General features: G+C 53.2%; 1 protein-coding gene across 1 annotated transcript in view; it reads left to right on the forward strand.

Annotated features, from left to right (window-relative positions):
• Positions 1–22,355, forward strand: part of GLI2 (GLI family zinc finger 2) — a 250,402-nt gene that overhangs the window by 196,027 nt on the left and 32,020 nt on the right. Inside the window, exons 4-5 of the mRNA XM_008574794.1 lie at positions 16,631–16,833; positions 20,299–20,484. Coding sequence (XP_008573016.1) covers positions 16,631–16,833; positions 20,299–20,484 — 389 coding nt within the window. The remainder of the gene's footprint in view (positions 1–16,630; positions 16,834–20,298; positions 20,485–22,355) is intronic.

Here is a 22,355-nt window from a genome sequence, read left to right on the forward strand (position 1 = left end):
TGGAGTCATAGGGCCAGCAGATTGTAGAGCTTTTTCTCTCACTGATAATGCATCTGCCTCTGCCTCTGAAAACGGGCTATTAAAAATCCCCTGGTTCCTTTTGGTAACCCATTCACAGATGAGGCTTTCCAAGTTTACCTAAACCTGTTCATATTCTCAGCTTATAGAAGGCAGTGAGCATATGGGGTGGGAATGGCCACAGGAGGACAGTGCCCTCCCCTCTCCTCCTACCTGGCTGCTTACCTGACCTCTGACATGCATCACCCAGATTCTGGGCCTGACCGCTGCTAATTGCTCCCTGAAGATCACTTGACCTGAGCTGTTCTTGGTGTGTGTTGCATTGGCAGTCACGGCACAAGGCCACCCTTAATGGAAAGGAGAGGAGGGGGCTCCTGCTGGGGACAGATGGCTCTGGGTTGTAGCTACCAACTCATGGAAAGTCACGCTGGCCCAGGTACTTTAAGGAAGAGGGGACGCCAGCTGGTGGGGGTGGGAACCTCTACCCTCTCCTGTCATCTGCACACTTCGTCACACGAAGTGCGCATTTCCGGGAGCCCCCTGAGAGAGCTGTTAGGAATGTCCGCATCCCCACTTCGTCCCAGCAACTCCATATTAATGGGGATGTTTAGCCCCTGTGTTGGTGTGGTTTCACTTAAGAAAGTAGTTTCTTTGCTGTTGCTGGGCTGAGCTCATGAACGTTCCAGTCTGGGGGGATTTGAAGATGGCTTTTTCCAAGGTCAATGTTCCGTAAAGACTGTACCGGTTTGTCGTGAGATTAATAAACACAGCAGTCTTCTCCACCTGTGACTCACCGGCATTGTCCTGGGCCCTGTGACTCTATCCTTAGCCATTCTCCAAGGTGGGGTTGTTGGGCAGAAAGACATTTGGATATTTTCTTCTTAACTCTTGGCACAACACACCAGGTTCACGATTCATAGAGGGTTTGGTTTTGTTTGTGTTGCACGAAGAGCCTTCTCCTCCCTCAGTAAACATGCGTGTTTCTCCTCAGAGACTTTTGGGAGGAGGAGACTTCCGAAGGGCATGTCTGCCTGCCTCCTAGGCTTAGATGCTGGGTGGGCCCAGGGTTGCCACCAAAGGCCTTGTTCCTCCTCCCCACTTGGGTCCACGCTGCCCTCCTATCCCCAGGGAGTGCTCCTAAAAGCCCGCCGTGGCTGACCACTTCAGAGCAACTGGACGGCAGGCAGACGAGGACGCAGAAACCCTGGGTCTAGGCATTTTGTAGAAGAGCACACCCTCCTCCCATGGCTGCCTGAGGACTGAGTGACAAAATGTGGAGCCTTGACTCACTGTGATGTGAAAGGCCCTTAGAGACCCTGTCTGGTGGGCCCCTTCCCTCTCTGGGCTGTGGGATGCTGAGGTCAGACCAGCTGAGGAACAAGAGCAGGAGACCGTGGCCAGCCCTCTACTTACATCGCTTCACCCTCCCTGCAAGGAAGGCACCCCAGTAGGTAAGTGGGGAAACTGAGGCATAGAAAGGCTAGCTACCTTCTCAGTGACATACTCCTAGCAAGTAGCATAGCTGGGATCTGAACCCAGGCAGTTTGACCCTAGAACACACCCCCGGCCCCCTGCCCCATGCTAAAATCTCCCCTGGCTCTGAGAGCTTCAGATTCCCAATGCCAGGAGCGTGCTCTGCTGCGTGGGACAGACAGCTCATTTATAATGGAATCTGGCCTGTAAAAGTTTAATAAGGAACGTGTCTGATAAGATGGCCTGGCCTTTGATCTTTACTGAATGCCAGTATTTGCAGAATCGGAGCTGCCTGGCTCTGGCTTTGGAGAGAGCTAGCTTGGTCAGCTAAGAGCAGGAAGGGCCTGGGGAGTGAAACAAATCTTGATGAGCAGAGTCAAGGTGGGTCTGCAGTGGAGGAAGGAGTACACAGCAGTGTGGGGAGAGGCTGCCTGCGGGAAGGTTTTGCAGGCTGGGTGGTGACCTTTCTGGATCTCTTCTATTCCAATGGCTCCCACTGTCTTGGGGATTTCCTATCCACACCCCCAGGATGCAGGGTGTTGTTGTGTTGGGGTTCAGATCCTGCCTATGCTGCATAGGTCCTTTCCATCCTTAGGCTGGCTACTTAATCTCCCTGAGCCTCAGTTTCTCCATCTCTAAAATGGGGCTATAATAGTAACCCACGTGGAATTGCTGTGAGGACTATGTAAGTGAGTTTATATAAAGCATGGAGAACAGTGCCTGGGACATAGCGAGCATCAGACAATCCTCTGCTCTTATCACTCTTATGCTGACACTAGAAGGAAACCCACATTTTGTTCCAGGCACTCTGCAGGGTGCTGGGCTGATGTTGTCATATTCTGTCCTCCCAACACCCTGTAAGGTGGGTGACATTCTCTGCAACTCATAGTGAAGAAAATTGAAGGTTCCTAGAATTTAAAAGCTTCCCAAGATTGCTCAGCTTTTAGGTGAGATCTGACCCCCAACCCTGAGCTCTTCCCTATGCTATGATATCCTCAGAGAGCAAGGAGAATCTTGCTACAGTCCTCAGCATGTTATCCTGGCCACCACATATGGAAACACAACAGCAGTCAGCCCAAAGGAATTAATTGCTAACAGTAGAATTTTAGGCATTTGTGGGGTAGGTTGGCCATTGAGGTGGGGTTCCTCTTAGACTGCACAGATTCAGGTTGTCCACTCTGGGTGGAAACTGATACCAGTGCCCAAACCACATTCATTTATTCAGGCTAATTCATTGTTGCTGGATTTATCTGTGTTCCAAGTGCTGTCACTTAGGGTCACTCCTGCCAGCCTCACTCACCATGTGTTGAGGGAATGTGTAAGCAGTGACCTGCCTGAGTCCCCATGCTTAGAAAAGTCCGTCACCGTTGTTGCTGCTCGCCAAGCCTCCGTCACTGACTGCAGCCAGTGTTGCAGCATCAGTTACACATTCTGGTGCCCACTGAGAAGAAATAGGTTGAGCACGTTGGGAGCCCCTCCTCCCAACCTCTCCTTCTAGGAGCTGCGCTTCTGAAATGTGCGCTTGGCCTGTCCCACCCAAGCAAAGTAAAGAGTTCAGTTGTTGCTTAACCCAGTGGGGGAGTGTTCCTAATCCTCGTTCATCTGAGGACACTCAGATGATGTGCCAGCCTCATGCCAGGCACTGGGGATACAGGCGCAAAGAGGCACAGTCTTGTGCCTACAGAGATCTTGTGGTCTGGCCAGGGAGGGGGCAGGACTTGGACAGCTAAAGGATGGCAAGCTGGAAGGGGAGTAGGGGGAGCCCAGAGCACCAGTAAACTGGAATGGAAAGTATTTATCAGCAGGGAGGTGAGGAGGCCTGCCTTTCTCTCCCCTACCCCACCCCAGCCCCACCCACCTTCTTGGGGTTGCCCCTGTTCCAATGAGGGGCCTCCACTCCCACTACCAGTGCTACTAAGAAGGAGGGGGGCCTTTTCAAAGCACACACTAATGGACTCAAAAGCTTGCTAAAAATCAGCAGCACACCCACCTATAAGAAGAGATTTATCTCAGCTATTCAGCACTATCCATCTAGTTTTGACAGACATCCAGGAAAGGAAATTCCACACACCACTTTGGCAGCCTAGGCCAGAGTTTAAGAATTCTCACTGTGGAGGAGGTTCCCTGTGTTTATTCCACCGTCCACCCAGGCTTTTTCTCATTGCTTAACCCAGGCCCCAAGTGAAGTCTAGTGAAATCCCTCCCTTTACCAAAGGGAGTGAAATCCCTCCCAGCCCTCACCCCCAACTCCCAAGACTACATGTCTTATTTCCACCTATGGCTTTAAAGCCCTGACTTTCTGGAAGATTTGGCTCAAAAGTGCTCAGCCAAGGGTGTCTCCTGCTACAGACAGAGACCCCACATGTCCAGAGGTTAACCAGTGCGGCAGGTCACCTGGAGAGGGCCTAATCCAGACCAGCTCTCTCAGGGCCTCTTCCCTGCGCCCGGCCATGTTCTTGGCCCCAGACATGTGGTGCCTATCCAAGGCCTCCTCCGGAGTCCCCCACCCCTGCTCCGTGCAATTCATCACGTTGCTAGGAAAAAGTCTCTCTGATATTTCCCTCTTGTCTTTTACACATTTTGATTTTTATATTGAAAAAGCTGATAACCTTCCTGTCCTTCTGCTGCAAGGGAGAAAAATGTGAGAAAGAGTGGGCAATTGCAAACCGCTGTTGACCATGTGGCTGGATCTTAACCGAGTCCATCTGTATGGCCTCCTTTGTAGGCGCAACTTTATAACCTAATTTCCCTACCAAAACATCAGTGTTTACTTAGTAAGAAATCTGCTCTTTGTCAACTGAAAACAGTGATTTCTTTACTATGACCCTGCGTGGGGAGTGACAGTTGAAAGCTGGTGCTCGGCAGGGTCTGACAGAGTGGAGGGTCTGTAATGGGAACAGGGGGAATGGAGGGTTGAATGTATTGCACGTGTACACAGATGGGTGTCTGTTGCAGAACAGACCCATCACACGGGGCGAGGGCTCGTCAGCAGGGATCCTAGGCAGGAGGTAGATGTTGCAGCCAAGGTGGGTCAGGGAGACAACCCCTGAGCCCTCAAACGCTTTCCAGTGGCCCACATGAGTTCTCCACCACAGCCCTGCAGCTACCCGCTCCCCACCGCAGAATGCCAGTCCACCCAGCCAACTTTTATTTTTTTATTTTTTTTATTTTTTGTCTTTTTCGTGACCGGTAAGGGGATCGCAACCCTTGGCTTGGTGTCGTCCGCACCGCGCTCAACCAGTGAGCGCACCGGCCATTCCTATATAGGATCCGAACCTGCGGTGGGAGCGTCACTGTGCTCCAGCACTGCACTCTCCCGAGTGTGCCACGGGGTCAGCCCTCCCAGCCAACTTTTAAACATAGGCCAGTTTCCACCCGGCCACCCTTTTAAAAAATTTTGGTCTTGTTAAATATTGAAGACATACAGAAGAAAACCAGATGCATGTTTAAGATACTCACGTATTAATGACACATACACCCTTGTCCCCTGCCCAGCTTAAGCACTGGGGACATGCCAGCACCTTCAAGGTGCCATGTGTCCCCCATGCTCCTGCCCCGGGTCCTCCCCACTCCATCTTTCTCTGGGATTTGGAGTTTATCATCCGTTCGCAGTTATGACAGTTTTACCTTCTGTCTGACCCCTAATAACATTGTTTAGTTTTGCTTTGTTGTTTTTTATATAAATGGAATCATTGCAGATGTGTTCTTTGGGAACTTGCTTTTCACACTCCATATTATGCCCCAGAGAGTCATTCATTCATGCATGGGGATTCTTAATTTGTTTATTCTTGCTGCTCTGAAGCAGTCTGTGTCTTTGCCATTTTGAACATAACTGCTGGGACGGTCACGTGCTGTCCTCCAGCCCCCTGTGCGGCGGGTTCTCTAGAGTGAACTGTGTCTGGGCATGGAATTGCTGAGTCGTAGAGTACTTACAGTTTAACCTCCTAGATGTTGCCAGACTATTGCCGGCTGGTTTTGCCAACACTCACTCCTGCCAGTGGGGTTTGAGAGCTTGGCACGTCCTTGTCACCAGGCGATGTCGTCAGTGTTGTACTTTTTGCCAAAATGGCATCTCCCCATGCTTCTAATTTTCTACTTCCCTTATTACTAATGAAGCTCATCATTCTTTTATATTATTATTGCCCACTAATGTTTTTCCCTCTTATAAAATGCCCGTTCAGCTTTTTTGCCCATTTTTCTGTGGGGCTTTTTCCTATTGATTTGAATAAGCGTTTTATATATTAAGGCCACCCATTCTGTGGTTAGTAATATGTGTTGTGAATATCTTCTCCCAGTTTGTGCCTGGGCTCTTCACTCCCTTGATGGCAAGTTTGAAGGAAGAGAAGTTTCTATTCTAAAGTAGCTCAGGTAGGTTATTGACCTTTCCTTCATGGTTTTTCATACACTTCCTCCCACCCAGGTGTGTGGTCAGACCTTCAGCCCTGGACCATAGTGGCCATTCCCTGATATGACCTGCACTTGTTCAGCTATTCTCCCTGTTTCAGAACACCAGGCCTGTACTACTGAGTGCCTCCTTCCCATTCCCCTGTAAGAGTCTAGGTCAGATGCCACCTCCTGCTGGAAGCCCTCTCAGATTGCCCCAGCAGAGTGGATGAAACCTTTCCCTCCCACCCCTCTTCCTGTTTCAACCTCTTGTGTACTGTTTACAAGTACCACAGTCAGTGTCCACTACCCCTTCATGACCCCAGAGGTCCCAGCATGGTGATTTGGCAAAGTACCAATGTGAACTATAGGCTTGGGGGCTGTGATTTCCTGAGCCTGTGGCTGGAGCTGGGCACCCCTCCCAGCCACGGCACCCCAACAGCTTTGTTGTTACCACAGCCTTATGGGTGCTCATGCACTCTGCTGAGATCTGTGCACATGTGGGTCAGGGTGGAATGTCAGGGTCTACCAGACACAACTCTGGTGCAGCACTTGTCAATGGGGTTTGTGACTACTGTCCCACTGCCTGGATGCATTTGGGGTTCTGTCCAACTCTTCCTCAGACCCCCAGCTCCCCACCCAGTGCCATGAGAGGCTCATACTCAGTGAACATTGGCTGATGGAGGGAATGATGTGTGGACATGGGAACAAATCAATGAATGGCTGGATGCTGTGGCCCCAGCTCCTGTTTGCAGAGCCTCCTCCACATGGGCAGACTACCACCCAGATAGAGAAGTGCAGATTGACACAGAAAATGAACTGGGCTCCAGTTTGGGGATGGGGCAGTTCTCCAGTGTTTTTCAAAATAATTTGCTGTACGTCTCTTTAAACATGCAAATCCCTTTAGTACATTTTGGAACAGTCTTGATTTCTGGAGCTTTTTTAATGAATGTATGGAAAGCATGGTAAGCAAGCTTGCCAACATACGGTTTCACATACAAAACCAAATAACAAAAAAAAAACAACAACAAAACCAAAACCATCAAATGAAAACCTTAGAGAGGAGATTGAATTCCATCCAGAAGAGCTTTTTGGAGCTCTGTTGTATTTGTTGGGAGAGCCTAGGGTAGCAGGCTCTGGCCTTGCTCTGCAGGGATGATCTGGTGAGAGCAGCCACATGCCTGCCCTGCCCTGGCATTAAGAAGTCCCGGTTTGGGGAAGAGAGGCACAGAGCAGCAAGGCTGGGGCTGTGGGGAATTCGGCTCCCATCCAGCAGGTCAGTGGGCCTGGAGGACACCTGCCTGGTGTTTCTGAGAAAGTGGGCACCTGGCCTGAGCAGCTCAGCAGCTGCAGAAGGGTCCTGGTCTCCCCTTTTCCGAGCTCTGCTGAACCCCCCATGGTGCTGTGATCCTGGTGGGTGGTAGGCACCATAGCCCAGAGGCAGGGCTGGTGCACACAGGCCAGCGGTCCCGGAGCAGGAGGAGTTGGCGTGTCAGGGCTGCGTGCCTGGGTGGATTCAGCTATGGGGAGTCAGTGACCGTGTAATCCGGATGGTGGGCAGGAAAGCACGCTCCAGAGTGCTGTGAGTATGGGGGGTTGGAATGTGGTGCTCAGAAGCCCTCCCCTGCCAAGTGCACCCCAGTATGGGGCGGTCCCTTTCCCTGCCAGCCTGCTGTGAAGGAAGCACCTTCTGAAGCCTGGGTTATTCCAAGAAATAACTCTGGGAGTTTGCAGTCTCAAAGGAAGGTGACAATAGTAATGACAGTGATGTCTGCCTCCTCCAGAGGGCCAACTCCAGCAAGTGCAATATGCTTTACATTCTATATTAGTTGCCTGGGGCTGCTGTAACAAATTGCCGCAAACTCGATGGCTTAAAGCAACAGAAATTTATGCTCTCACAGTTTTGGAGGTCATAAGTCCGAAATCAGCATCACTGGGCTGAAATCAAGGTGTCACCTGGGCCACGCTCCCTCAGAAGTCCCAGGGAAGAACCCTTTCCTTGCCTCTTCCAGCTCCTGGCAGCTGCTGGCATTCCTTGGTTTGTGGCTACATCACTGTGATCTCTGCCTCCATGTCACATGGTCTTCTCCTCTTTGTCGTATCTCCCTCTGCCTTTCTTATAAGGACCCTATGATGGTATTTAGGGCCAACCTGAATAATCCATAATTCCCTCATCTCAAAATCTTTACTGCAATCACATCTGTCTCTTTTCCCAAGTTAGGTCACAGTTTCCAAGGATTAGGACGTGGACGCATATTTGGGAGGTGGCAGCAGCCCCCACATGTGCCTTCCTTCTGCGTGTGTCCTTCGTCATGACACTACTCTTTGCAGATGAGGAACAGGTTCGGAGACGGCACATACTTTGCTCCCAGCCACACAGCGAGGGGTGAGCTGGGCTGAGATGGAGCCCAGGTCTTCTGCTACAATGGCTGTGCTCTTCATGGGTTACACTCTTGCTTCTGTCTTCCTTCATCAGCAGGCACATACTGAGTATACTTCGTGCACCCAGTGGGGACAGAGCCTGGTACTAGGCAAGCAGTGTGGGCAACAGCAGAGTGGGCACCTGCTCATGGGGCTGCCCGTCCAGTGGGGACACAAGCCATGTGTGAGCTCATCCCTGCTGGCTCCAGGTCATCCACTGAGATGGACGTGCTCAGGCGTGAGGAAAGGAGCTGCCTTCCATAGGAGCATCTCATGAGGGGCCTGAGCTTGACCTGGGCCTGGGAGGTATCCTGGGGGGAGCACCTGAGCTGGCACCTCTTGTGGGGAAAGGAGGGGAAACTGGGGAAAGGGATGCAGAGGAGAAGGGCGTGACTGGAGATATAGACGTGAAGGAGCGGAGCCGTGAGGACCAAGCCTGGCATGTGCCCAGGACCAGACTGGTACACACAGGATGTGGAGGGGAGAGGCAAGCACTGGACCACATGGGACTCCGGTCTCCCTCCTGCTGCAGTGAGGCCACAGTCCCCCTGAGTAGCAGGCTGGAGCTGAGGTTTGTAGACACAAGGCCCCGAGTGACTGGACCTCCCCATTTACATCTTCTGCAACGGCCCCTAGACTGGTCTGGGGACACCCAGGTTCCACTGGTCAGCCTGCTGCTGTGCTGACCTCACCGTGGCCACATCACTGCCACTCTGTGTCTCAGTAGTGATATCTGTGAAATAGGACACCAAGGGCCCAGGCCTGCCTGTTTCTGGCCTCACTGACCAGCACAGGAGGTCTCTGAACGAAGCCGTCCTGAATTGCCAAGGGTTGGTCCATCCTTCGGCTCTGACCCCCAAGAAGAAGAGCCTGCCCCAATGGCTCATGCAGAGGCTGGGTGAACCAGTACCCCTCAGCTCTGCATCATTCGGCTTCCCCAAACAGGCACCATGGATGGAGTGCAGGGCCTCAATCCCTGGAGTTCCTTCCCATCCTCTTCCTGAGTTAAGGAACATGTCAGTTTCTGCCCCTGTGTCCTGGCCGGGGCTGTGCTGTGGGTCAGCCCCCTCCCTTCTCCCTGTCTGCAGAGTTTTACTGGTCCCCCCAGCCTGGCAGAAGCTGCCCACCCTTTAGGAACGTGCCCCCATCATTCTAGCTCCCAGGGACGGCACCCATCTCTGAGGGTCTGGGTGTGCTCACTGATGCCCAGCCAGTCAGGCGCAAAGTTACTTGTGGCCGTGTAGGGTTCTCATCACTTTGGCCTCTCCATTTGTCTCCTACCAAAAACCTTGTGCCAGCATGTGGGGAAGGGGCCTAGGAGTTGATGCTGGAAGACGTGGGGTGGGCCGTCTTCTCCACCCTTGGGCTATTCCTGTTGGCTTGTCTGTTAGATGCAGGAGGAGAGGTGAGCGCTGGTGCCACCTTGCACATTTCCTGTACTTGGCTCATCCATCTCATAGCTGCCCTACAGGCAGGCTCCAGTGTCCCATCCTGCAAGCAAGGACACGGAGGCTGAGGGGCAGTTAGCACCAAAGTGACAAGATGCAAAGACACGATTCAGATCCAGATGTGTATGACTTAAAAGTCCAGCCTCTGCCTATGAGCATGGGCGGCCCCCTCAGCCTGCACCACCTCAGGGTCAGCTTGGGGACCAGCTGAGCTCCTCAAGGGCAGAGGCGGTGAGGACAGGACGACCAGAAGCCTGCGTCTATGTGGACTATTAGAACTGTCAGTATGCCCAGCCTGACTTCATGGAGGCAGAGAGGCCTGCCTTCCATTCAGCTCTGCCACTAACTCTGCAACGTTGGTGAGTCATGTGACTTCTCTGATCCTCCGTTTCCTCGTCTTTAAAATGGAAATAACAAACCTACCTTGCAGGCTTGTTGGATGTGTGGCGTGTAGTAGTTGTTCAGCAAATGTTGATGCCTTTGTCAGCAGCAGCAGCAACTTTCCTGCGGCATCGTCCAGTTAGGCTACAGAGCAGCCGTCCGGTTATGCCTCAGTTTACTTTGTCTGTTCTCCCCTTTTTCCTTTTCCTCCTTACTTCTTCCGGCCACCATGCTGACCTTTGGGCCTGGTCCTGAAATCCTGTCCAGGGGCTTTGCCAGGCACCCCCTCTTAGGAGGGAGGGAAAGTGGGAAGAGGAAGGGTCCTGCTGGGGAGAGGCCTTCCTGGCCTTGCCCCCAGCCTCCCTGTCCAGCAGGCTGGGAGGAAGCACAGGCATCGTCTGCTGCATCAGAGACGGCCCGTGCTCCTGGGCCGCTGCTCCAGGCCGCTGCTGCTCACCGAGATGTGAGCAAGGCACACATGCACACATGTGCACACACGAGGAGAGGCTGTTCTGCCCACTCAGAGTCCTCTGCTTGTATCTCATGCCTGGACACAGAAGGACTAACACAGCTGCTTTCACCAGCCTCAGCAGCTATGGGGGACATCTGGGACCCTCTCTGCCAGTTCTGCAGGGGAGTGGGTGGACAGGCCTGAGGGACTGTGGCTCAGGTCTGCCTTGCAGGATGCCACATCCAGGCACACTGGCAGTGGGAGGCTGTATTAGTCAAGGCCTGCCTTGACAGGCCTTGGCAGTTACCTAAGACAAAAAAACTCAGTTCAAATGAACAAATGTCTTGACTCAAATACTGAAAAGGCCAAGGGTGCTAGCTGTAGGAGAAGAGCTCAAATCAAGAAACTGGCTCTCCATCTCGCAGCCCTGGTGTTCTCTGTATCATTCATTCTTGGACTTTGCTCTCAAGGTCTCCAGGAGCTCCATGCTTGCATCCTACCAGCTCAGCAATCCTGTGCACAGAAAGAACTTCTTTCCCAAAGATCCCAGTCAAAGCTGCTGTCTGGGGCACGTGCCCGTCTCTGAACCAATCATGGTGTGCAGGGATATGGAATGCTCTGTTCAGCTGGACTCTGGTAACGTGTCTCCCTGCCCAGAGCAGAAGAAAGGAAGTGGGTCCAATATAGACCCAGCCCATAGTTGTCTGTGGACCGTGCCCCACCCTCAAAGGCAAAACCTTCACGCGCACATGGCGTTAGGCTCAGACTTCCTTTGCACATGCTGCTTCCTGTGTTTGTAACATACTTCCTCATGAATGCCTGTTCATCCTTCAGGACCCAGTCCAAATGTCACCTCCTCTAAGAAGCTTTCTCCACACTTCCAGGCAGAGTCAGAAAATTGTTCCTCTGCTGGAGCCCTCGTTACACCGCCCTGTGCTTACCTGTTTCACAGGCCTGGGCAAGTGCTCAGGACGGCCTTGTTGGGAGTATGAACAGATGTAAGAAGGACTATCTGGAGAATCAGGCTCAGATGAGCCAGGGCTGGACAGAGGGGAGAAGGCAGTGCCTAAGATCAGTGTCCAAGCAGTGCAGCTTGTGGAAGGACTGGCTCTGTCGTCTGGTTGGTTATGCCCCGGGAGTGTGTGAGCTCGTGCACATGTGTATCTGTGACACAGGACACTGTGGCAGTCTTTTAAGTTGAGCTCATACAGCTGGTTCCTCCTATCATCCTTGAGGCCGCCTCCTTGAGTCTCTGCCCAGCTGCCAGAATTCAAGGCCTGGACTGGCAGCAGGGTCGGGACAATTAGCACAGTGGTGTGGAAGTGGAAGAAGAAAGGCAGGTTGCTGCCGGGGACCGACTTGAAGCAGTGGCTTGGATTTCGCCAGTAAACATCTTTCCTGGTAGTGTCCCTGTCGCATGGTCGTCTGTTCACTGGCAGTGGTAACCCAGCATGCAGGGGGACTTTAGGTTGGGCCCTCGGATGGGGCCAAGTATTCAAGAAAGAAAAAACCTGTGGTCCCTAAAGGACCTGCTTTGTAAGTTGGCAATGTTCGTGTGATTTCTGGGCTGCTGGGAAGCTCCCTAGTCTCCCAAATGCATTCATAATACGTAGAATTCTGCCATTTGAGATTCATTCCTTTGGCTTTGTTTGGTCTGTCAAAATGACTGTTTCTTCAAGCATTTGTGCCCTTGGATCCTTACCAGTCATTCACAGCAAATGTCAGGGAGAGGCTCCAGTTCCCACCTGAGAGCTGGATCAGATTATGTGTGATGATGGGGTGGGGCGGGGGTGGTGGTGATAGAGACAGAAAAAGGTTGGGGAGAAAGTTGTCCTCTTCTCAGGTGTTGCCCCGTCCCTGATCTTGCCCCTGCCCCAAGCTCTGCTCACAAAGAATAGCAGTCAGCAAGAGCACCACTGCCCTGCCCACGACACAGGCACAGGCTCCGGTCCAGACCCACCTGGGATGGTTGTATGTAGTTCCACCACCTGCTGTGAGTGACCTTGGCTGAGAGATCTAGCCTATCTGTGTGTTCTCATCTGTAAGATGGTAATAAAATGCCTACTTTGTGGATTTTCTATCTGGATTCAAAAAGGAAATATGTGTCTGTGGCCCCTTGATGGCTGGCATGCAGTCAGCCCTTTCTTGAGATGACAGGTCAGGGCACAGCTGTGATCTAAGTGGTCCTGTGCAGAGGGGACATCTACGGAGGCTTTCTGGAGGAGATGTCTGGACAGTCATCTGTGGCTGTGTTGGCTGATGGGCCTGTTGTCTAAGGTGCTGGGTGCCCAGGTCAACAGATGCTCCGTATTCCAGGTTGACATGGTGCTGAGAAGGGAAGGGAAGGGAGTGAATGCATGTTACCCCCTACCATGTGCTTGGCACTGGCCTGTTTATACCACCCTGGTGAGGCTCCAGGAAGGAGCAGCAGCCTGGCTGAGGCCACACAGCCAAGTGGGAAGGATCAGGGTTAGCAAGGGAACCAGTGCTCTCAAAGGGGCAGCAGTGCCCAGATGCAGGGTCCTGCCTCACTACTTCCAGGCCCTGGGTCCCCCCATCAGACTCCAGACTCCAGTCCTTCTCTGCATGTGCCAGGAAGAGCATTGCTTCTGTCCCTGCTGGGCAGCTCTATGACCCAGATCCTCTGCCTTCCAGGCCCAGCACCAGTAGCCTTCTCTGGCATTGGGGAAGAGCAAGGGGTAGCCCTGCACACCTTTAATCAGACCTGTTATTGGGAACTGACCTGTGTCGCCTGTTGAATCTGTTTTGGGGAAGGGCAGTGGCCTCTCCAAGCTTCCAGCCCCCTCACACCAAAAGAACACAGAATTCTCTGAGGGGATGGGATGACCCTTGGATGAGGGGAGCTCGTCCTGGGAGTGAGGCCAACTTGAATAGACTCCTGCTTGCCTCTTTCCGGCCACATGACATGGAGAAGTGACTCCCCCGTCTGGATGCAGAGTCCTCATGGTGAAGTGCAGCTGTCAGTGTAGTTGTCATGTGCCCACCTGGTGGGCATACAGCCGGTGCTTCCTTCATGGGGCTGCTGTGATGAGGTAGGCCAGGCACCCCTAAAGGAACTCCTGGGCATCCCTACTGGGCCAGGGCCTGAGAGAGGGAAGAGGGTGCCCTAGGAGAAACATGGGCTTCCTTTTTTCTTGGCCATTGCACACAGTGGGACGAGGAGGTACAGTTCACCTTCCCCAAATGATGGCAACTGAGGTGTGGAGACAAAAGCCTTAATTCATCCGCATGGCAACTCGGGCCCCACCTGCCTCCTACAGGCCTAGATGCTGAGGCTGGAGTGACTTCCAGCCCCAGACAGCAGTGTGTGCATGTTGCTGTGATGATAGCCACTCCTAGCCTCTGCTCAGATGAGGCTCCCTGGCCAGTGGGATCTGCGTGACCTCAGACAGACTGGGCTGCCATGTGGCCTCAGTGTGTTGCTTGAAATCCCCATGCTATCACTGGTTTGTTTTGTTGGGCTCCAGCTGTGGTCAGTGTGCCCCACAGGGCAACCCCAGTGTCAGGGAGGCCAGGGTTCCTGGGTTTGAGGCCTAGGCAGGCCACGTAGGGCCACCGGCTTCAGTGGCCACAGGCTACTGTGACCTCACACCCTGGCCAGCATCCTGCAGGCTCTGGGGACCTGCCCTGATGGGAGTGTCCAGGCAAGGACCTCAGAGGCTGAGGACAGGAGGCACCTCAGCTGTTCTCCTGCCAGTGGATAGCCTGCCTTTTATTGAGCCATGCTCAGCCTTCCAGAACTTTTATCCTTCAGCCTCAGGTCTGTCTCTAAAAGCCATACAGAGGTGGTATTCTCCCAAGTCTTCTCTTCACAAAACACCTAGACCGTGGCAGGAATGTGAGTGTCCATCCTTCCATGGTCACATGCCAAGGCCAGCAGGACCCACCCTTGGTGAGAGGGTTCATTGATGTGGTTCCGTTTTTCCTGTGCTAGGCACATATGGCAGCCCCTGCCCAGAGCAAAGCCATCTCTTAAGCCTCCCACACTTACTGCAGTTCCCTGTCAGGTGGATCTGCCTCTGTAGGTGGCCTGTGAGCAAGAACGTCTTGAGGTTGTGACTCGTGACATATCTCACAGCTCCTTTCCACCAAGCTCGGTGCCTGGCACACAGACTGATTCTGAAATACCTGTGAGCACCTGTTGAGTGCCAGTTGCCTGCCAGGTGCTGAGCATGTAGAAGAGCCTCAGACACACCCTGCTCCCAGGCGGAGCCAGTAACCCTGGGAGATGGACCCGCCAACCTGAGACCAGGACAGTGCACCCCATGGGGAGCAGAGAGAAGAGAGTTCAGGCCAGGGGAAGGCACTTCAGGGAGGGTGTCACTGAGAGGTCCACTGCTGAGCTAACAAGGATGAGAAGGGATTTGCCCAACAAAGTATAGGCTGCAGGAAGGCATTTGAGGCCAAGGATTGGTGTGGGCAAAGGCATAGAAACAGAGGAGTGGCCAGGCAGGCTCATTGGATCTGCATGTCCAGGGCAGTCACATCTGCCAGAGCTAGACAACAATTGGCAGAATGCTTACCTCCAGGCCCAGGGGACAACCTCCAAGTGGGAAGTTTGTGAATCTGGATGTCACCTGTTTGGGTCCTGGTTTATGTAGTATTGTAAGCCCAGCTTCCATGCACTGTCAAGCATAATCAGTAATTGTCTCTGGTGTACTCAGCCAACAGACAAATTATTGCTCCCCTGAAACAACCGGTTCTAACAGTGCCCTTTCACAAATCCACACCATCCAGTGTGAAGATTCTGAGGGCCTCCTGGGCCCTCTGGGTTTGCCCTCAAGGTGTTGTACTGATAGCTCCCCTTTCATGACTGCCTGCTGTATCTCAGGCACAGTTTTAGGGACTTTCAAACTTAGAACAGTCCTATGAAATAGACACCATCATTATCCCCATTTTACAGATGAGGAAACCAAGGCTTGGAAAGGTTAAATTGCTCAGTGTGATTCAGCTGGGATTCTAATCCAAGTTTGTCTTTGCACTATGTCAAATCATGGAGAGACTCTATTTTTCTGAAAAATTGAAAATGAAATCTTGGTAAATTTGGTTCCCAGCGACTTAGTTGTGGTTTTGTAGCTGCTTCCCTGCAAAGTCTGATTCATCTTTAATGGGCGAGTTTTGGAGTAGATGACATCAAAACACCCCTGCAGCTGCTTGGGGGGGGGGGGCGAATTAGCAGGCCCAGCATGAGTCCCAGTCGTCATTTTGAGGAGAGCCAGCACCTCTTGGCAGGTGGACCAAAGAACATAAGGATTGGCCGCAGCCAGCCCAGGCCGCAGGGACCATGCCAGATGCATGCCTGACCGTTGTTAGGCATCCAAGGAGGGGCTCTGTTAGCATTAGAAGGAATTCCACGTAAGGAGAGATAGAACAATATTTCAAAATTTTACTTCTGGCTCACCTATTTCAAAACTCGTCTTGAACCGTGATCTTTTCCTTCACAGCTAATCCTGTGGTAGAGCACGTCACACCAGTGGCTGTCCAACTGAAGCCCAAAATTCTCCACTTGCAGGGCATCTCCCGATTCCTCTCTTTTTCTCATATCTTTTAGGAATATGAGCTCTTTGCATTTTACCCCTGGTATTAGTATGTTCGCGTTCTGTTTTTCGTACGTTTGTAGAATGCACACATTTGTTCATTTAACAAATATTCATTGAGCCCTTGCTCTGTGTGTGCCCTGCCCTGAGGAGGCACTGGGGAAGCAGGGGTGCAGCTCGGACATATGTGGGGACTGCTGAGCCTGCGGCCCAGCAAACCCAGACAAGTGTGCAGGAAGCTCCACGCACCAACACGGGACTGGGAGGTGGGCGGCTGCATCAGCCTGCAGGTGCTTTCAACCTGAATTCACTGGCTAACGCTTAAGAGTTCAGACTCCATATGAAAGTTGACTGAGGGATGTGGGCATATAAAAGTAAAAGTGCAGGCTGTTCTGGAAAGTTCGTGTGAGAGTTGAGGATTGCCCATATTGGCTCTGAGTTCTCGTGGGATTTCCTGAGTGTCCTCCTTCTTAGAACACTGCCCTTTGTCTCTGCAGGCCTCCCACCCTGAGCGGCAGCCCTGTCATCTCTGACATCTCCCTGATCCGGCTTTCCCCACACCCTGCTGGCCCTGGAGAGTCCCCCTTCAATGCCCCCCACCCGTACGTGAACCCCCACATGGAGCACTACCTCCGTTCCGTGCACAGCAGCCCCACGCTCTCCATGATCTCTGCAGCTAGGGGCCTCAGCCCCGCTGATGGTGAGTAGGGCCTGGGGGATTGGGAGGGGCAGGGCCCAGTGGGCAGCCCAGTGGCTCTGTCAATGTGGTCAGCTTTGCTCACACTAACACTGTTGATTCCTCAGCCTGGATCCCCTCACATAGTGACCAGACTGGCATTCCTTCCCACTACCCCTGAACAATGAGTTATTTTAGGTAAATGAATGGTGAAAGATTTGGGGGTCAATTGGTTTCTGTGCTTATTAAAGAGCCCTTTGTAAGCACCCTTTTGCATGCAAAACCATACGTGATTTATCATGGTAATAATGTTAAGGGTCTATTCAGGTAGGCCCACTCACTGCAGTAAACCAAAGTCTGCAGAAGCTGGTGTTAGTGAAGGGGGTGCTGTGTAGAGTATCTCCTGGAGCCCCAGAGCAGAAGGAAGGAACAGGGAGGCTGGCTGCTGCCTGCCTCTCTTTTTTATGTGCCCCTTCCAGCTCAACACAGGTGGCCTCTAGATGGCAGCTCAGGCCTCAAGCCTCCAGAGATGAACCTGTGGCTTGAGAGAATTGATTGGCTCAGCTCTGAGATCAGATGGCCATCCCTGGTCCAAATAATTTGAGCCAGGAAAGGGTAGGGTCACGTGGTACAAATATGACTTTTAGATCTAAAATTTTATACTTCTAGCCTCCACCCTCACTTCCCCAACACACACATGCAAACACATGTACACACAAATGCCAGGACAAAGCACACTTGGGATTTGGTCCCATCATGCTGTCTTCCTGGGAAGATGTACCCTCATCCCCAATGTGGTGAGGGCATCACCCTCTGCCCAGTGGTGCTCTGACAGTTCTCTGTTAGCCTCTCATTGTTCCCATCCTTAAAAGCGACCAAGCTGCATGTTCTTAAAACATGCCCAGCTGAGACATTACCTCTCAGGCTGGCATCATTTCCAGGCTAGAGGATGTTTGCAATGTGCACTTGGAGCCCCGTGGGCTGAGGCTCTGGGAAACAAACCCAGTGGTTCGCTTGTTGCTACCTCCATTCTCCCCGGAGAAATGTATCCCGTCCCAGCTCATGCGACTATAAGCTGGAGCAGAGGCCAGGCCCTGAGAAGGTGCAGGCTGGAGTTTCACAATGTAAAGGAGGCTTCTAGCCTCTGAACATGCAGAAAGGCTCCCTGAAGTATTGGGCTCATCTTCCTGGCTGGGAGGTTTGCACTTTGCCTGGTCCTCACCAAGGAAAAAACAGACAAATAAGGAGAATGGTTGCAGCCACAGGGCCTGAAAATGGCCAGCAGAACTTGGTGCCATTCGGAAATGTCCCCTAGGGGTCAAAACCCGACCCTGAACTCTGCATGGGTTCCTGAATGGCCTTGACTGAGCTAGGGTACCCTGATGGTTGTGCTACTGCCATGCCGAGTTGCTATCATGTGGGAAGTGGGCCCAGACTCACTCCTGATGACCCAGCCAGTGACAGGCTGGCCAGGAGCGTGAGGATGCAGTCAGGTTCCAAACACTGCCCTGGTGTTGATATACTGGGCTGAATGCTGCCTCCCCAAAACACATGTCCACATCCTGATCCCCAAACTTGTGTGCAATGCCTCATTTGGAAAAAGGATATTTGCAGATGACATTAAGTTAGGGATCTTGAGCTGAGAAGATTATCCTGGATTATCTGCATGGGCCCTAAATCCAATAACAAATATCCTTATAAGAGACACACAGAGATGGATACATTCATGCAACCAGGGATGCCAAAAAAGACAGACACAGAGGAGAAGGCGATGTGAAGACAGAAGCAGAGATGGGAGTGATGTGGCCACAGCCAAGGAAGCTGGCAGCCACCAGAAGCTGGAAGAGGCAAGGAGCACATCTCCCCTAGAGCCACTGGAGGGAGTGTGGCCCTGCTGGCACCCTGATTTTGAATTTCTGGAGTTCTGGCTCCCAGAACTGTGAGAAAATGAAATTCTGTTGTTTCAACAGCAGTTAGCACCAAGTTTGTGCTAATTTGTTAACAGCTGCCCCTAGGGAAGAGGCCTTGGCCGTGAGCACCCTGAGAGATATCCGTAGGAGGAATAAAGGAACAGAGCGCCCTCCTGGAAATGTTTGGGAGTCAAGGGCACCGTGGCCTCTGCTGACTGCAGTGTAGCCCACGAAAGTCTGGCTACCCTTGCAGGATAGACTTTGAATTGATGGAGCATCATTTTATACCTGATTTCAATAAAAACCATGATGTAACACCCTGTAACACCCACTTATCTCAGCCACATCCCCAGGAGGCAGCAGGGGCTGCTTCGGCACCAGAGAGGCCTGGTCATTTGCATGGCCCTGAATCCTATGGGGGTAGACCAGATCCCCTGAGGCCTCGCCAGCCCTGGACCAAGCTACTGAGTGAGCAGAGATAGCATATCAGGCTCACAGCAGCCATGTCAGGAGGTCTGAACTTGAGTGCCCCTGTGTCCCTGCTCTGTGCCAGCCCCAGAGCTGCCTGCGTGAAGCCTGCAGTTCATTATCCACCCTAGGCAGTGTCTGCCAAACTGTGTGTGTACTGGGGACAAATGGGATCTCCAGGGAAGGCTTCTGGGCTGAGGTGGATAGGCAAGAAGGCGGAGGGCATTTTGGGCATGTCCGGGGGCAGGCAGAGGCCACAGGGCAGTCAAACTGGCTGGAGGCCAGGACTATCTCTGGAGGACACAGCAGGAGATGGTGAGGAGGGGGGAAGAGGAGGACGTCAGCTCCCATTGACTGGTTTCTTCTCCCTGCCAAGCACATATGAGATCTCAATTGGTATTTGCCAAGACTGGTAGCAGAGTGGCCATGGGACACAGTGGTTAGGAACGTGTGCTCTAGATTCAAATTTCCTGGTCCTGCTCGCCTAATCAAGACCAGGACCTTCAGTGGGCGGGTGTGGGTTTCCAGCCCCCATCCGCCGTTTCTGGCACCACACTGCTGTGTGCCAGGCCCTCACATACTTCGAATTTCATCCTCCGGGCCTCTTTCCTAAGCCCTAGGCAGGCTGAGTGCAGGTTGGAGCAGAGTGCCCGAGGCAGTGCCCTGCGGGGCAGGGAGCTGGTGGTCTGTGGCAGGGACAGCTTTAGCTGGCCAGGCCCTGTGAGCTCTCGGCATCTGGCCTCACCCTGAATGACCCGCCCCACTGCCTTTCCCTTTGCATCTTCCTTTCCTTTGAAGACTCTGCTGGACCGAGGATCCTTTCGGCCTGGGGCTCTGGGCTTCTGTGGGGCCTGAGGGGGAGGAGGGAGAGGTTGTTTATGAATCTGAGGAAATGGAGGAATGCGGAGGCAGGGATCTGGTCTCCCTCAGCAGCAGCAGCAGCAGCACAGTCCCGCACACCAGCCGGCCCAGCCCAGCTCATGCCGACCACGGGCAGCAGGGCCGGGGGCAAGAGGGCACCGCGGAGAGACACCTCAGGCCTCTTTGTCGGGAAAAGGTGTGGCCAGTGCCAGATTCTGATGGCTTCTTTCTCTCTCCCTTCCGCCCACAGTGGCCCACGAGCACCTTAAGGAGAGAGGACTGTTTGGCCTGCCTGCTCCAGGCGCCAACCCCTCAGACTATTACCACCAGATGACGCTCATGGCAGGCCACCCTGCACCGTACGGGGACCTGCTGATGCAGGGCGGGGGTGCCACCAGCACTCCCCATCTCCATGACTACCTCAACCCAGTGGATGGTGAGTGCCAGGCCCCATGAACCCTGCAGTGAGGGTCTGGGGGGACGGAGGATGGGGGCTGACGGGGGTGCCCTTGAGGCAGAGGAGGGCCCTCACTGTTCCTTTTGGGGGTGAGGGGCCCTAAGGAGAGGTCCAGGCTGTATGCTAATGCCTGACACAACTGCCATTCACAGGGGGACTGAATGGCCAGAGAGTGTTTTCGGCATTGCAGACATCACAGCACACAAAACACACTCATCTCTGTCTCTGGGGAACTTGCAGTGTGAAGGGGAGAAATAGATACTACACAACTCTGGGGTGGAACAGGGCACAATTCAGAATGAGGAAGTCAGGAAAGCCTCACTGGGAAGATGACATTTGAGGACGGAATTGCGAGGGGAGCTGTGCAGAAATCTGGGAGAAGGACGCTCCAGGCAGAGAAAATGGCAGGTACACAGGGCTGAGTCACTGAAACGGGGAGGCTGCGGCGGGGCCCATCTGACAGGGAGGGAGGTCACCTGTCCTGGACAGGTGCAGTTTTTGGTGCCCATTGGACACCAAGTCCTTCCCTCCACCAGATGCCATCCTCACTGGTGCTTCCACAGAGATACCTGCAGCCCCCTGACCATGGGCCCTGGGGTCAGCATGGAGCCTCTGTCGGGAGACAGAAGGGGTCAGAAGGCTCAGCACCTCTGCTTAGAAACCAAACAGCAGCAGCACAGTTCATGAAGGTCACCAAGGATGTGGGCAAACAGCCATGCCTAAATGTCAGTTTACTCCAAGAGTGGCCTTCCTTCCAAAGGCCTAGGAGTGGCACCAGGCCAGCTAGAAAGTGGACAGAGGCAGAGAATCCACGTCTGAAAGGGGTCAGATGAGGCAGGTGTCCCTAAAGGGCAGGGGAGGCTGAGCCAGGCAGCCAGGAGTCTTCCAGTGATTCGGCACACGTGAGCTCCTGCTCTGTGTGTGTGTTTGCGTGTGTGTGTGTTTACATGTGTGTGCACACATACACACATGAGAAAGAGAGAGGGGAGTGGAATGAGAAATGCCTCTGTTGTGTGCTTTACGTACATTTTCCCAGGTAGCTCCCTTAGCCCCCTTCTGAGGCTGGAATTACGATCCCATCCTTAAGATTAGTAAACTGGGTTTCACGACATCAGGTGACTTGCCCCAGGCCACAGATTGGAGTTCCAACCCCCCGCTCTGTTTGGTACCACACCATCTGCTCTTCCTGGGTCACACCGCCTCCAGCAGCACAGTGCACCTGACTGGCTGTGAGCCTCAGGGAGGGCCAGCTGGGCCAGATGTGTTTGGGCTCAGCCCAGAGCAGCTGGGCAGGAGAGGGGAGTAGTTATGTAGTGTGTTCCTGGAATGACCATGCCTGGGGAAGGAACTGGGGAGGTGGTAGGGTAGACCTGGGCCAGCACCTGGTTGAGCCATGTCCAGCTGTAATAGTTGGGCCTAGAGGTGGTGATGGGACCATGGGGGACCAGGGGAGGGGGTGGTACCAAGCCCTGTGAGCTGTATGCATTAAACACAATGAATGAGATCACATGTGTGAATGTGGTAGGTGCTCAATTAATGCTAGTTCCAGTCACTTGCCACCAGTATCCTTTTCCCTTTTTCCCATCCACCCCATCTTGCAGGATTCTCTCAGTTGTCAGCACCACTGTCCACCGGGTGCTTAAGCCCAGGCAGGCCTTTTCCTCCCCTTCTCCCCGTCCTTCCCATCCTCCAGGCCTGCCAAGCATGGCTCGTCAGCCTCCCTGGGTCAGCCAATTATCTGCCTCTCCCCCAGCACTGCCCCTCGGCTCAGGCTCCTGCAGCCCTGGCACTGCCCCGTATACCTGTCTTTCTTCCCCTCCGCCATTCTGTGATCAGCCCATGTGGTTGTC

Source organism: Galeopterus variegatus, unplaced genomic scaffold (genome assembly GCF_000696425.1).
Source record: "Galeopterus variegatus unplaced genomic scaffold, G_variegatus-3.0.2 Scaffold1108, whole genome shotgun sequence".
Taxonomy (NCBI): domain Eukaryota; kingdom Metazoa; phylum Chordata; class Mammalia; order Dermoptera; family Cynocephalidae; genus Galeopterus; species Galeopterus variegatus.